The sequence below is a fragment of the Acomys minous genome (genome assembly GCF_964271855.1).
Source record: "Acomys minous genome assembly, chromosome: 17".
Lineage (NCBI taxonomy): Eukaryota > Metazoa > Chordata > Mammalia > Rodentia > Muridae > Acomys > Acomys minous.
The window spans coordinates 7322581-7336188 of record NC_140500.1 but is presented as its reverse complement, the minus strand read 5'-3'; the positions used below and the strand labels follow the sequence as shown (position 1 = coordinate 7336188).

Sequence of the window (13608 nt, the reverse complement as noted above, 5' to 3'; positions counted from 1 at the left end):
GACCCTGTCTCAAAAAAAAACAAAAAAAAAACAAAAAAACTAAAAGCAAAAGCAAAAAAGTTTCAGCAAGATAAATAACAAAATGATTTAAAAGTATATAACAAGATGAAATCCCAAAATATTTAGACAGGTCTAAAGTTTTGATCCCTAGTCCAGTTTGATTTTAAGCAGGGAAATAAACAGTTCCTGCCCTGTCTTTTTATAAAACAGAAGAAAAAGTAAGACATATGCTCTTGACTTATTATCTTAATTTTTCTTGAAAGATCTCATGTGGCCTAGGCTGTCCTCAAAGTTACTGAAGATTTCTGACCTTCTGCCCTTGCCAACTAAGCCACATTGCAGATCCATGCTTTATTATTATTTTTAATGGAAAATAGCTGATGTGACTAAAGAATAAAAGAAATAACTTCTTAAGCCATCAGTATTAGTTTTAACCTCCACCATTAAATTCACACAATAAAAGGTCAGTTATTACAACAATTGCTATTTGGGATGAATGTGAGTTGGGCTGTTACTAGGACTCCTTAATTTCTCACTTTGACCTCGAGGTATGCTAGAAAATGCCAAAGCTACTGACTGTTACACACAGGTTGATCATGCATTTTTATTCAGTTATTCAAACATTTTAAACAAAATTATTGTGAACATCTTTATATATCTTGTTCTTTTTGGTGCTACTATAAATGCTATTATTTTCTCAATTTCTTTCTTGGGTAATTTGCTGTTAGCACATCAGAATATACAGAAATAAAACTTAACCAAGGACGGAGAGCTTCAGACTGAAAACTACAAAGCAGTGATGAAATGCATGCTGGAAAATGGAGGTAAATGGAAGCCCTCCCAGGTTAATGTGATTGACAAACTAACATTATTAAGATGTCTGTGCTTCCATCTACAGATTGAATGGAACCATCTGCCACACCCATGGCAGAAATATCCAGCAAATAATGCATTATAAAGCCTCCTTAATCTGTGTGGTCACACACATTGGGAGGTGGGCTGGAATAGAGCCCAGGACTAACGCCACATGTATATATCCACCTAATCTACCATAAAAGTGTCAAGATCACAGAGTGGGGAAGGAACCAGTGGGATGGGCAAACTGCACGTCCACTTGCAGAAGAATGAGACTCAACTGTTACATTGTAGCACACTGAAGTCATTTCACAATGACACAAACACCTAGCACCCCTCAAACCCCTCAAAGAAAGCACAGGGGAAGTTCTTCATAGTGAGCTTAGCACTGAATTTCTGGATTTTAAATGAAAACAAAAAATAGAGTCAATTCCACAAAACCGCAAAATGGCAATGCCTCAAAATATAAACAGCACAGCAAAGAAAATGATGAACAGAGGGGGAAAATGACAGAAAACACTCTGTCTGATATTTATTATATGGTAAGCTATTAATACTCAAAATATACAAGGATTCCCTATAAATCAATAGGAGAAAAATAGAAAGTGAGCAAATTAGTGAGAAAAATAGTAGGAAGGTGATTCAAACACTCAAAACAGAACTACCATATGGTCTATTGAAATCACCTCTGAGTCTCTGCACAAAATAATTAAAATCCAGATAGTAAAAGATGTCTATGCTCCCACATTCACTGAAGCACTTTCCCAACATCAAAGCAGATACAAACAATCCAATGTCCACGGACAGTTAAGAAAGCATGCTACATGCATGCAATGAAATGCTAGCCTATAAAAGAAGAAAGCTCTACTGTTTTCAGCAATACCAATGAACCTTGGGGTATTATGTAAAACAAAGTTGATAGCCAAGGAAAAGAAAATGATCCATGAGTTCACAGACATGACTCTCAGTAGCAAAAAAACCGAAGGTGGTTGCCAGCCAACAGAGGAAGGGAACTGTGGAGGAACTGCTGCTTAGTGGGCGTACAGTTTCCAAGATGCTTCAATGCCTGCTCAATATAATATCTAATCACTTAAATATGTGGTATGATATCTCATGGTATATTCTTCCCATGAAAGTTTATAAACCAAAAGAAGAAGAAAAAAGTCGTGGCTCTATATCAAGTTTGACTGTTATGACGGCATCCAAGGCCTATGCTAAACCCAAACTCTTAAAGGAGAAAGAAAGACTGTAAGAGCCACAGGTGCTGGAAGGCTTCAAGGAATAGGTGTTTTCTTAACACAACAGGGCAGTGGGACCTATGGACCCACAGAGGTTATGACAACATGCCCAAGACGTGTACAAACACAAGCCAGACAAAAATCCAAGCATGAGGTGGAGAGGTCGACATGGAATCCCACCACGGACTGAGGAGCTCTTGGCATTCGACAGCAGAGGTGGCCAGTTTTATTTACTGGGGTGACCCCTGATAGAGAAGCCATACTCTAGGGAAGACCCTACTCCCAAGAGTAGCTGAACAGCAGAAAGTGTGTTTGATGATTTTTAAAAACAAAAACAAAAACTCAAAGCTAGGGGAGTAAGAAAGTGCAGGTGGAGTTCAGAAGATGGAGGTGAAAATGATCAAAACACAAGGCAAAGTTTTCTGAAAATATTAATTAATAAAAATGACTTATAAAACATCATTTTATTAACAAAAAGTTAATTAAATATTGTTTTAAAGAGACTCAAAATGAAATACTAAATAGGTACAGCTATTGTAGTCTATTTGCCTCTCAATAAAACTTAAAGGCAAGCAAATTAACAGGCAAGTGAACTGATCAGATGGGTGATCCTGAAGTACTCGTAAGTGCCATCAGTATTTTCTAGGGCCCTGGATGTTTCCCCACGTAGCCTTTTTTTTTTTTTTTGAAGTTAGTTGCTCTCAAACACAATGAAAAACCAACAATCCCAATTCCTTAAGTACCACAAATCACTGAGTGAACAGTAAATAACTTGCCCAAAGACAGATTTTAATGACAGTCCAGTTTTATAATTTCTAGATCACAGAGATACAGTTGCCCCATGAGGAACTTGGTACACATAAGTAAAAGAAACTTATGGTCATGTCTTTAAAAACCCCTTAACTGGGACAGGAGAGATGGAAGATATGTCGATGGTTAAGATTATGGGGACCCGGGCTGAGAACACCAAAGCCCAAGTAAGCACCAGATGGGCTTGTTAGCCCAGCTCTAGTTCCAGTTGGCCCTGGAAGATGGAGACAGGGCATTCCCAGAGTAAGCTGACGAGCTGGACTAGTGATGTCACCGAGCTCTAAGCTTAACTAAGAGACCCCACTTCACTGAATAATGTGGACAACTACTTTATGAAGATTCCAGACCTCAGCTTCAAGCCTCCACATATATGAACTCATACACACACACACACACACACACACACACACACACACACACACACACACATACACACACATACATACACATACACAACACATATGCAAAGATGCATGCACATAGTCTCTCACACACACATACACACAGACACACACACAAAAAAATGGAAACTAAATAAACATAAATAAAGCTTTAATCACGTTTTGTTATGCTTAACTATCTTGTTATTATACAAAAATTCTTAAGCAATGAACCTTACCTGTTGGAATTCGAATGTCGATATTGGATAATGTGGCTAAACCACTGCCCCATGAAAAGTATCCATTTGTCACCTAGAATATAAGAAATAAGAATTAAGTTAGACGTGTGTCCCCAGTGAACAACTCGAGGACAGCTCCTTTCTGGAGTTTCAAACTGCGACACAAGAAACAGCACAGTGGCAGAATCAAATCTAAGTGTTTAGTGGCGTAAATGAGAAACAAGGTGTGAGGCTGGAGCGCTGGCTCAGCAGCTCAGAGCCTTGGCTGCTCTCTGCTCCTGCAGCTCCTGTGTTCAGTTCCCAGCACCCACATCAGGTGGCTCACAACCAGCTCAGACTCCAGCTCCAGGGGATCCAATACCCTTTTCTTGCTTCTGCTAACACACACACACACACACACACACACACTACACATAAACTAACACAGGCACATACATATACACATAAAAATAACAAATAAATACGACTTTTTTTAACACAAAGTAAAAATTACATTCATTTGGCATGTACTAGGAAAGGAAATCAGGGCTGATGTCACCACTGAAAGTGAAGACATGAGTAAGAGGTCTCTAGTGACATCTATAAAAAATTGATTGAAGATGCTACAGTTTCATCCGAGTGTGAGAGGGAAAAAATATGGCCTGAAACTTCTGGTAAGAGGCTGGAATGTATACATTCACCCATAACCAAGTAGCCGCATGCTTCTCACGGGCCAGATGTTGAACCCGCCACTTTGGACCAGCCTGAGAAGTGGAGGGCATCTGGAGGAGGAGACTTCCAGGGGGGCAATGGCTGTTAGCCTCTTCCTGGGGTTTTCTCCCAGCCTTCAGTCCCCACCCAGCTCTGGAAGTTGCAATTTCTACTTGAGTTCTACCTATGCCCATGAGGCTACGGAAGGTAAAAAGGCAAAGTCTGAAATTCTCTCAAAGGTAGGAGAAGTTGAATGAAGCCATGTGGTTCAACGTACACATGTTGGTACCAATTTCCTCCCAGTCAAAACATTCCATCCTCCTGGGAAGCTTGTCAAGACTCAGGAATTTTAAACTGGAGACTCCTTAAGATTTAGGCAATAAACAACTCACAAGTAAAGAGAAGTATCTGAAACTTACAAGATTCACAGTGCTTATCCATTCCTAATATTATATATCCAGTACAGACTGAGAAAGAGACTCTGAGCTGTCAATCTCCCTAGAATTTGTACAGAGAGATCCTGGTTCCAGCTTTCCTGAGTTATCACCCAATCTGGGATGGATGTAGTTGCTTTGAGTCATCCACGCTCCTATAGGTAACCCTCTCCCATGTCCCTATAAGTAACTCCAATAGACTCATTGGTTCACCAAGTTGAACTTTAGTGGTATTGTTAGATTAGTTTCCTAAATGTGGTGAGTGAACATGTGTCCATATCTCCCTAGTGTCATGGAACAATTAGCTTTTCCTTTTTAAACACGTATTTATAAAACTGATGTTTTCTATGAATCACTTTGAAATGGGTTGAATATTAGTTTCTAATAAATTTGAAGGATACGCTATCTTTGGGGTACCAAATATAAGGTTGAAACAGAACTTGTGGTCAAGAAGTAAAGAAAAGAATGATAAACTCAGTCGGGCAATGGTGGCACACACCTTTAATCCTAGCACTCAGGAGGCAGAGGTAGGCATATCTCTATGAGTTCGAGACCATCCTGGTCTACAGATTATTTCCAGGACAGCCAAGGCTACACAGAGGAACCCTATTTCAAACAAACAAACAAACACACAAACAAACAAACAAACAAAAAACCAAAAGGATGATAAACTCATAGGAGCACACTTTAAAAACTGTCAGGGCTATCTATGATCACAGTAAAGAATCTCTAAAGGCACATTCGAGAGACCTTCACAGACTTCAGCCCAAACAGCAACATAAACGCTTCTACTTGTATAAGATGTTAAGAAACACACTAACCTTTATGGCAATATCTTCTGTGTCAGCAGGCCGAAGACGCCGTGCTTGCTCATAGCTGTCCAGGTGGTACCTACCAGGCTGCTTCCTGTTTATTGGTTTTGATTGCTGCATCCCAAAGAGAGAAGGACAGACGTTGAAGCATGATAAAAACACTGACATTTTACCAAACATTCACTCACGTTGCTATTTCACTTCAATTCTAAGAAAAAAAAATAGGAAGGCGAATGTCAAATTTTAGTCTTTTCTATTGATTCTCCGCAAGAACAACTAGTGAAAAAGGTCTGAGCTAAAAATTTAAAGCTGATTGAACTCTTGGGGAAGCAAAAAGATGAAGACACAGTTCCTGTAAATGATGGTGGGAAGGGTGCTGCTCTTTGGGCTTGCTGGCTTCAGGCTAGCCCAGAGAACCTGAGCCCATGGTTCAGTGAGAGACCCTGCCTCAAAGAATAAGCAGAGAGTGAGAGAGGACACACACGCCCTCGCCAAGCCCCTCTGTATGCACAGGCTTGTGCACCCACCTCCCCACCCACACATGCACGCTCCCACCTACTCAAGTGCATATATGGACACAGACGACTAAATAAATATTTAAAACCCCATGTATTATAAGCAGGCTGATTAGATTAACTTCGAGCAAATTGTAATCCATCTGGGAGAGCCATCAGACTTACACACAAACATTCCAGGAGGACGTGACTGGTCATCTTTGGGAGTCATGAGGAGTCCGAATATGACATATGCACATAAGCCAGACTGAGTTAGAACGCACCCAACAAGCTAGTGTGGGCTGTCAGAAGAAAAAGATGTAGGATTTTTTTTCTACACAGAGATGGGGAGTGTTTCACCAGGAGATGCTTAAGTCTTAGAGTGATCTGGTCTACTTCAAATGTTGTAGTGCATTCCTTTGCCAGCAGACTGGCCTATCCACTGTAAAAAAGCCAGCAGCTCTAAGTGGGGACGGAAGTGGGCTTTATCTGTAAAGTGCTTCCAAAGAAGTATGGAGACCTCAGCCCTCGCAGATAATCCTGGAAACAGTGCACGGAACATTCTCTGATTACAACTCTTTAGCGTGGTTGTACCTTGCATGAGAAGGAGATCTGTGCCTATACTCTAATGTCATGGTCTTCTATGGTCCTGACTGCTGTAGTAGTGTTGCCTCTGAGGCTCCAAAAGATGACTTCACACTCTTCATGAACCCAAGGCGAGGTTGGGAAGAAGAGTGTTGACAGACACTTGAGTCTCAGCTCCGTAGATGTAACTTGAAGACGCTTTGGCTCTAGAACATCAATTCTCTGTGAGGCTTCTACAGCCAAAACCACTCAACCCTAGGCTCTCACGGGATCTATAGCATCTCAAGTACTCTCAAGGAGGAGTTTCTACTGGTGCTATTTTCAAACACACAGCATTTTTGAAAGCTTGTCGTTTGTGGTTTGGGCCATCCACAGTGATGAATGACCCTGGAAGGCACCAGAAGTCCAAGCTGGATTCAATAACTGAAGATATTGGACACTACTGAAGGATATTCTTTTTCCTTCCAAAAATATTTTTGCAGTGTAATTTTATTCTTCTGCTTCATCTCATACAGAGAATAATTCCTCAGATATCTCCAACTCTATGAACATGACCTCCCTTCACTTTGAGGTCATCTTGCTCTGCTCACTCTGTCTCCCTGGAAGATGGTCTAATGCATTCTTTGGGCTATGAAGATCATCAAAAGTATGAGGGGCTGGTCCTAACAAAAGACTTGACTCTCTCCTTCAAAATATAGATATACTTGAATATATTTTTTAAATATTTATTTTTGTGTATACATGTATGTGTGGAAGTGCACATGTATGTGTGAGCACAAGTGAGTGTGTAGGCACACAGAGGTAAGAAGGGGTCAGAGAGAGCATCAGATTTCCCCTGGAGCTGGAATTACAAGTGATTGTGAGCTGCCCAACTTGGGTGCTAGGAACATAACTCAAATTCTCTGCAAGAACATAAAGTGTTCATATTGACTGGGTTGCCTCTACACACGCGCGCGCGCACACACACACACACACACACACACACACACACACCAGATTCCCTGTGTGGGCCACACAGATATCCAACCCGTGAACTCAGCATCCCCTCTCTGACCTAAACTAACCAGTCAGCCACGTGTGTTCGTATTTATGTACGTGTCTATGCAACATCAAGCATCCTTTTCAGGCCTTGCTATGAGAGGGGAGACAAACACACATGGCAGTTATTTCTCAGACAATAATCACACCTGTTCAATGAAACAACCTAAAAGAAGATAATCAAAGAAAATAGTCCATCTGAAAAATAGTCAAGCGCCTGGCTTAACATTGTTTTAGCAGTTTTAAACACAATATGAGAAAATTTTATTATAGATGGATTTTCCATCAAAGGCTTCCTGAGTTCCATTCAACTCTCTTCAGAAGACTGCACGCACATTTTTTTTTTTTTGGGTCATACAAGTGGAAAATGTATTCATGTTTTTTAAACAGTTACCTAAATGAGTAATAGTAAGTTATAATAACATGATACATTTTGGAATCAAATCTACTGACTTGTGCATTGCTTTTAAGGGATTGCCTCAGAATTTTTCAGACATACCTTTCATGAAAGTGGTTTGTATTTATTTGCTTATTTATTCAGTGTATGTGTTGTATATTTGTTCATGCAGAGACAAGATATCAATATCACATATTGTCTTTCACTTTTCTCCACTGTGTGATTTGAAATAGCATGTCTCATGACACCTGGAGTTGACCGGATTCTCCTATCTCTGCCTCCCCAGCCCTGGGATTACAAGCACACACCACTGTACCCAGATTTATATGTAGATGCTGGCGAGTATAAACTCAGGTCCTTGTGCTTATGTGGAAATCACGAAAGAGCCACCTCCATAACCGAAGAAAGGTCACAACCAGCCCCGCTGACTTAAAGCTTATGTGATAGCCTATGCTTCATCAATTTCCATCTCCAATGCTGGTGCTTCTTCTTGGCTGGCAGTGTTGTAAAAACACCAACTGCAAAATACACACCTATTGATCTCACTCTAACGTTAATCAGCTCCCTGCTTCAGTGACTGCCTCTACCGCGTACCCAGCAATCAGCCAATCAGAAGGTAGCCATCTAATTTTTCAAAACATTTTTATTAACTGAGTATAAAAAAAGACACAGAGGGATCTGGCAATGTAGCTCAGTAATATAGGGTTAGCTTAGCATAGATAAGGCCCTCAGTCAGCCCTGAGCAACACAGACACACACACACACACACACACACACACACACACACACAGAGAGAGAGAGAGAGAGAGAGAGAGAGACAGAGACAGAGACAGAGACAGAGACAGAGAAATACACACACACACACACACACACACACACACACACACACACACACACACAAGTCTACTACAGCTGCAACAGAAATCTAACCCTAGCCATCTTCTCTGCCCCAGTTACTATAGTCACCTATACTCATCTTCCAGTTTTCCTCTTTGTCCTGCTACCTCACTCAGTAACCAAAATTAATTTTGGGGGTGGAGGTTCAAGACAAGGTTTCTCTGTGTGGTCTTGACTGTCCTGGACTCACACTGTAGACCAGGTTGGCCTTGAACTCACAGAGATCTGCCTGTCTCTCCTCGAGTGCTGGGATTACACAAGTTAACTTCTTGAACAACAAGTAAAATTATACTATGTTTATGATCCCAGGATTTGGAATGTGGAAGAAAAGGGGGAAAAAGGGATTCAGGGTCATTCTCAGTTACACAATTTCAGGCCAGGCATGGGATACAGTTGGGATACACTGTCGCCCAAACCCAAAAGGAACACAATAATCCTTTCCAAACCTTCTACCGTTTCAATAAAATCCAAACCCTCCCCATGTTCTACAAACCTCTGAGCCATTATTATAACTGTCCCATCTTTCTCTTTGTCACCGGCTCTAAACATACTCCCTTTCAGTTCTTCATATAAATCAAATCAATCTAGCACTCAAGACTCTCACGTGTGCTAGCTCTTCTGAAGGGATGCTTTTCTCTTCCCCTTCCCCAGTGTCCCCCCACAGGACATGTATCCATGTTTTTCAGGTCTCAGCCCAAATGCTGGCTCCTCAGAGGAGCTATCAGGCAAACACCTCCCCTAATTTAGTAACCCTGTTACTTTGTCATGTCCTCTTTCATTTTTCCACCCAGGAAATGATCTTGGAATTTCAAACTAATTTATTATTGGATTCCTACTGCAAGAAAACACCAAGTGAGGAGAGACCTCGTTCACTCGTACAGAGACCTCGTGCACCTGTTCAGAGACCTTGTGCACCTGTTCAGAAACCTCGTGCACCTGTTCAGAGACCTTGTGCACCTGTACAGAGATCTCGTGCACCTGTTCAGGGACCTTATGCACCTGTTCAGAGACCTCATGCACCTGTTCAGAGACCTTGTGCACCTGTTCAGAGACCTCATGCACCTGTACAGAGCCACAGCCTAGTTCTTGGCATCAGATACAGGGTGTCCAGTGAATCTGGGAGCTTGGTGAATACATGACAATTGATTGCTTTCTACTGCATGAAGCACATGTCCAAATAATACCAACTGCTTCCAGACATGAGGGAATATGTTGGTCTGCAAGTGACAAGACTCAGGTTTAAATTCTGACTCAGATCCTTCCTAATCTTATGGCTTTTCTCAAGCCCCTGCAACATGCAAAGACAGTGTGCTGAGATGAAAACAAAAACAGGTAATGTACTATACACATTAGTGTATCAGCATTTGTAATGTACCAGTAAGCATGTCTTAAACTAAAATGTATACTAGATAATTATTGGCCCCAAGATCTGGTTGATGCCCAAAAGAGCAGATACTCACATACCCCAAAGTGATGGTTGTAACCTCGCCTTCCTGTTTGACCAATAAAAAGCTGGTACCTGGGCAGGGCTGGAAGAAGGTAGGTATGGCAAAAGCTCAAGGGCTGGGGCAGTGAAGGATCTTGGGAAGGAAAAAGGCAAGACAAGAAAAGAGCAGAAGGAAGGAAGGGAGGGAGGGAGGAAAGAAAGAAGGGAGGGAGGGAGGGAGGAAGGGAGGGTGAAAGGAAACAAAGAAGGAAGGAAGCCACCGTGGGTTAGGTGGAGGAGAAGCACATGGCCAGCATGGATGGAAGATTTGGCCCAGATGATGAACACTAGCAAGTATTTGGGATTATAGATGGAAGATAACTTGATCTAAATTATTAGAAGCAGATGGCATGGGGTTGGGGCAGGGTATTGGAGGTAGTTTAGGGGGTTACTATCTGCCCTGCCCCAGGTGAACCAAGGGTATTAAATCAATGCGCACTGGAGCTAAACCACATCCTATGGATGTGAATAAGACCAACCAACCACCTAATTTCCTCCTGATTCAGGCAGGTGTTCATTCTCTCATGATCCCTACATCTGTATATTGATTTCAGGTGTGTGAGGACTTACTTTCATAGAAGCAAGTAGCCACTTTTCTTCGTGTAGATTTAAAAAGAAAGTGTACAGTTTCTTCTAACTGTACCCGGATTGAAATGTATAATTTTTCAGACTATCCTCCGCCTAGGGGAAGAACACTTACCACTCCAGTGTGCTTCTTACACGACTCAAAGGGCAGTGTGCCCTCTCCAGTCCTCCAGCTGTCCTCCCCAATCTCATCGCTCAAGAGAAACTCATTCAACTTTTGGACGCTGCAGAAAGCAACCAACAAACACCATGTCAGGGAAACTATATGAGGTACTTGTTGAAGAAGAGCAATGGCTTGTCCGCTCTGAGCCTTCCTCCCCAACGTGTGACAGCATAGACCCAGCAAGCCACAGCATTAGCGCTGTCTTCGGAAGTGCAGTTCAGTCCATCCGGAAGCAAGCATTCCTTTTTTTTTTTTTTATGCACCAAAGGTGTAGTTACCATTACGCTGTCGTGTTTTAAAAGGTGGGATCTGAAGAAACAGCCTTGTCAACTACAAGAACATCTCTTTCTGTACCTCTGAACACAAGGCCAAGTGCCAAGGCCAGACTCATGAATCTGAAGCTCCTGGTTCTAACAGGGCCTGGAACACATTGCTATATGGATGCTTGTTCGATGAATCAAAGGATAAACAGTGATTCACACAGTATATCCGGGGAAGCCAACTCTCCGTTTCTCCCTTCTAGCATGCACGCAAATCTCACGGAAGCATTTACGGAACACATGAGCCTAATGTTGCTGAACGTCAGAAGCCATGAGGCCTCAGCCTCGCTGAGAGTGGAAAGAACTTCCTCCTCTCTAGGCCACATCCTGTCCTCCTTAACTTTGTCAACGTGACATACCCTAGAGTTACCTGAGAGTGGACACTTAATTGAAAGGCTTCCTAGATCAGACTGACCTGTAGTCGAGTCTGTGGAGACTGTCTTGGTTGTCAGTTGATGTAGAAGGATCCAGCCCACTGTGGGTGACCCATCATTCCCCTGGGCAGGTCCCTGAGCAGAAGGAAACAGTTGGCCAAGCATATCCCTTCACTTGAGCCAGCAAGCAGCATTCCTCTGCAGCTGAAGCTTCAAGTCTTGGCTCCTCCCAGTGATGGACTCTAAGTTGTGTTGAGTCGCACTATGTTACCATGGTAACAAAAACGAAACTAAGACACATCCAATGTGTGGCCTCCAGTCACAACGTTAATAGATGGTGCCCAGTGCTAGACCTCTGGGCCTCCCTGTTCCCTTCATCTAGGCTCTCTGGAGGAAGGTCCACACACTACTGTGTTATCATAGCATAGCTTTAGAACTGTCTGTTACTTCTCTCTCTCTCTCTCTCTCTCTCTCTCTCTCTCTCTCTCTCTCTCTCTCTCTCTCTCTCTCTCTCTCTCTCCTATTAGACTGTGAACACCTTTAAAAGCAAAGCTCTCCTGGGTCTATGGCAATGTGCATGCTATACTTCTCCTCGGTGATGTTGTTGAGAGAATAAGCAGCTAACAAATAGTAAAAGCATCTCCTGCTTATGTGCAGTCTTTTCAGGAACCACCGAGGTGATAACTATGGAAAACACACAGACCCTTTACCTTTACTAAGGTGAAGTAACTTCAGCCACACTACCAGGCTTTTCCTCTACATGGCAAACCTACTGATGTAAGAAGCCTTCTCTTAGATATCAAGGGGCATGGCACCCCTTTGCCTTTCAACGTCTCCCTCTGACATTTCTTGTGTCAGAATCACCTCTCCAACCACACAAAACCACCTTTGGTCCCCCAAATACTTACTCCTCCCTTCCACAGTTGGCTACCTCTGGTTGACTTCATTTTTCCTCTTCTCCCACAAGTCAAGAGACACTTAGCCTTTTAGAATTAGCAAGCATGGTCACACCCCTCAGACCATCATACACCAGGCAGTCTCCCTTCCCTTTAAATAAAATGATAGACATCTACATGCCACACAACTCCATGTATAAGGATTCATTTTGCTCCCTGGCCTCTTGGAATCCACATTGGACTCCCTGATCACGTCCGTCTATCTCTTTACTTTGCATGTACTAAGGGAATCTATCTTCTTGAAGTAGTCGTCAGAGAATGTAGACCCATAGAACGTGCTTGGGCATTAGGTGTTAAAATGTTGGTAAATGAGTAAAGTTGAGATTTGTAAAAAGACCTGCAGTGTGTAGGAAGTGTTCCGGGCTATTTCTATGCATTGTCTTGTTTTATCAGCCTTCAGAAGCAGGTGCTTCTATGGTATTTATTTGACAAGAAGAAAACTGAGCCTCAGATGCAACCAGACAGCATGCTTGAAGTTGAGAAATAAGTACTTTATGGTTAGACTTTGAAAGCAGGCATGTTTGATGTCAGTAAGTTTGCTAACCTGTCTTCACCACGGTTAAGTTCAGTACTTTGCTACTGTCTAATCTGTTCAGGGAATTGACACATGTGCTTACAGTTTTATGTATATACACTTACCTGTTCACTTCTCAAATACTACTTTGGTTCCTTATTATTATTACTTTTTTATGCATCTGTTATGGGTGTGTGCATGTGAGTGCAGGTAGCAGGGGAGGCCAGAAGAGGGCATCATATCCCCTGTAGCTGGCATGACTAGAGGTGGTGAGCTGTCCAGCACAGGTGATGGAAACCTAATTTGGGTCCTCTAGAAGAATAGTATGTGATCCTAAGTGC

The 13608-nt window shown here is 42.2% G+C and overlaps 2 protein-coding genes across 12 annotated transcripts in view; both read right to left on the bottom strand.

Moving 5' to 3' along the window:
• Nucleotides 1-13608, bottom strand: part of ABCC9 (ATP binding cassette subfamily C member 9) — a 132153-nt gene that overhangs the window by 57267 nt on the left and 61278 nt on the right. For all 11 annotated transcript variants that reach the window (XM_084765330.1, XM_084765333.1, XM_084765332.1 and 8 more), the window contains 3 exons: nucleotides 11056-11164; nucleotides 5468-5572; nucleotides 3523-3595 (listed from right to left, as the gene is read on the bottom strand). In XM_084765330.1, coding sequence (XP_084621456.1) covers nucleotides 3523-3595; nucleotides 5468-5572; nucleotides 11056-11164 — 287 coding nt within the window. The remainder of the gene's footprint in view (nucleotides 1-3522; nucleotides 3596-5467; nucleotides 5573-11055; nucleotides 11165-13608) is intronic.
• LDHB (lactate dehydrogenase B) overlaps nucleotides 1-13608 on the bottom strand; it is a 209711-nt gene that overhangs the window by 165940 nt on the left and 30163 nt on the right. The window lies entirely within an intron of this gene.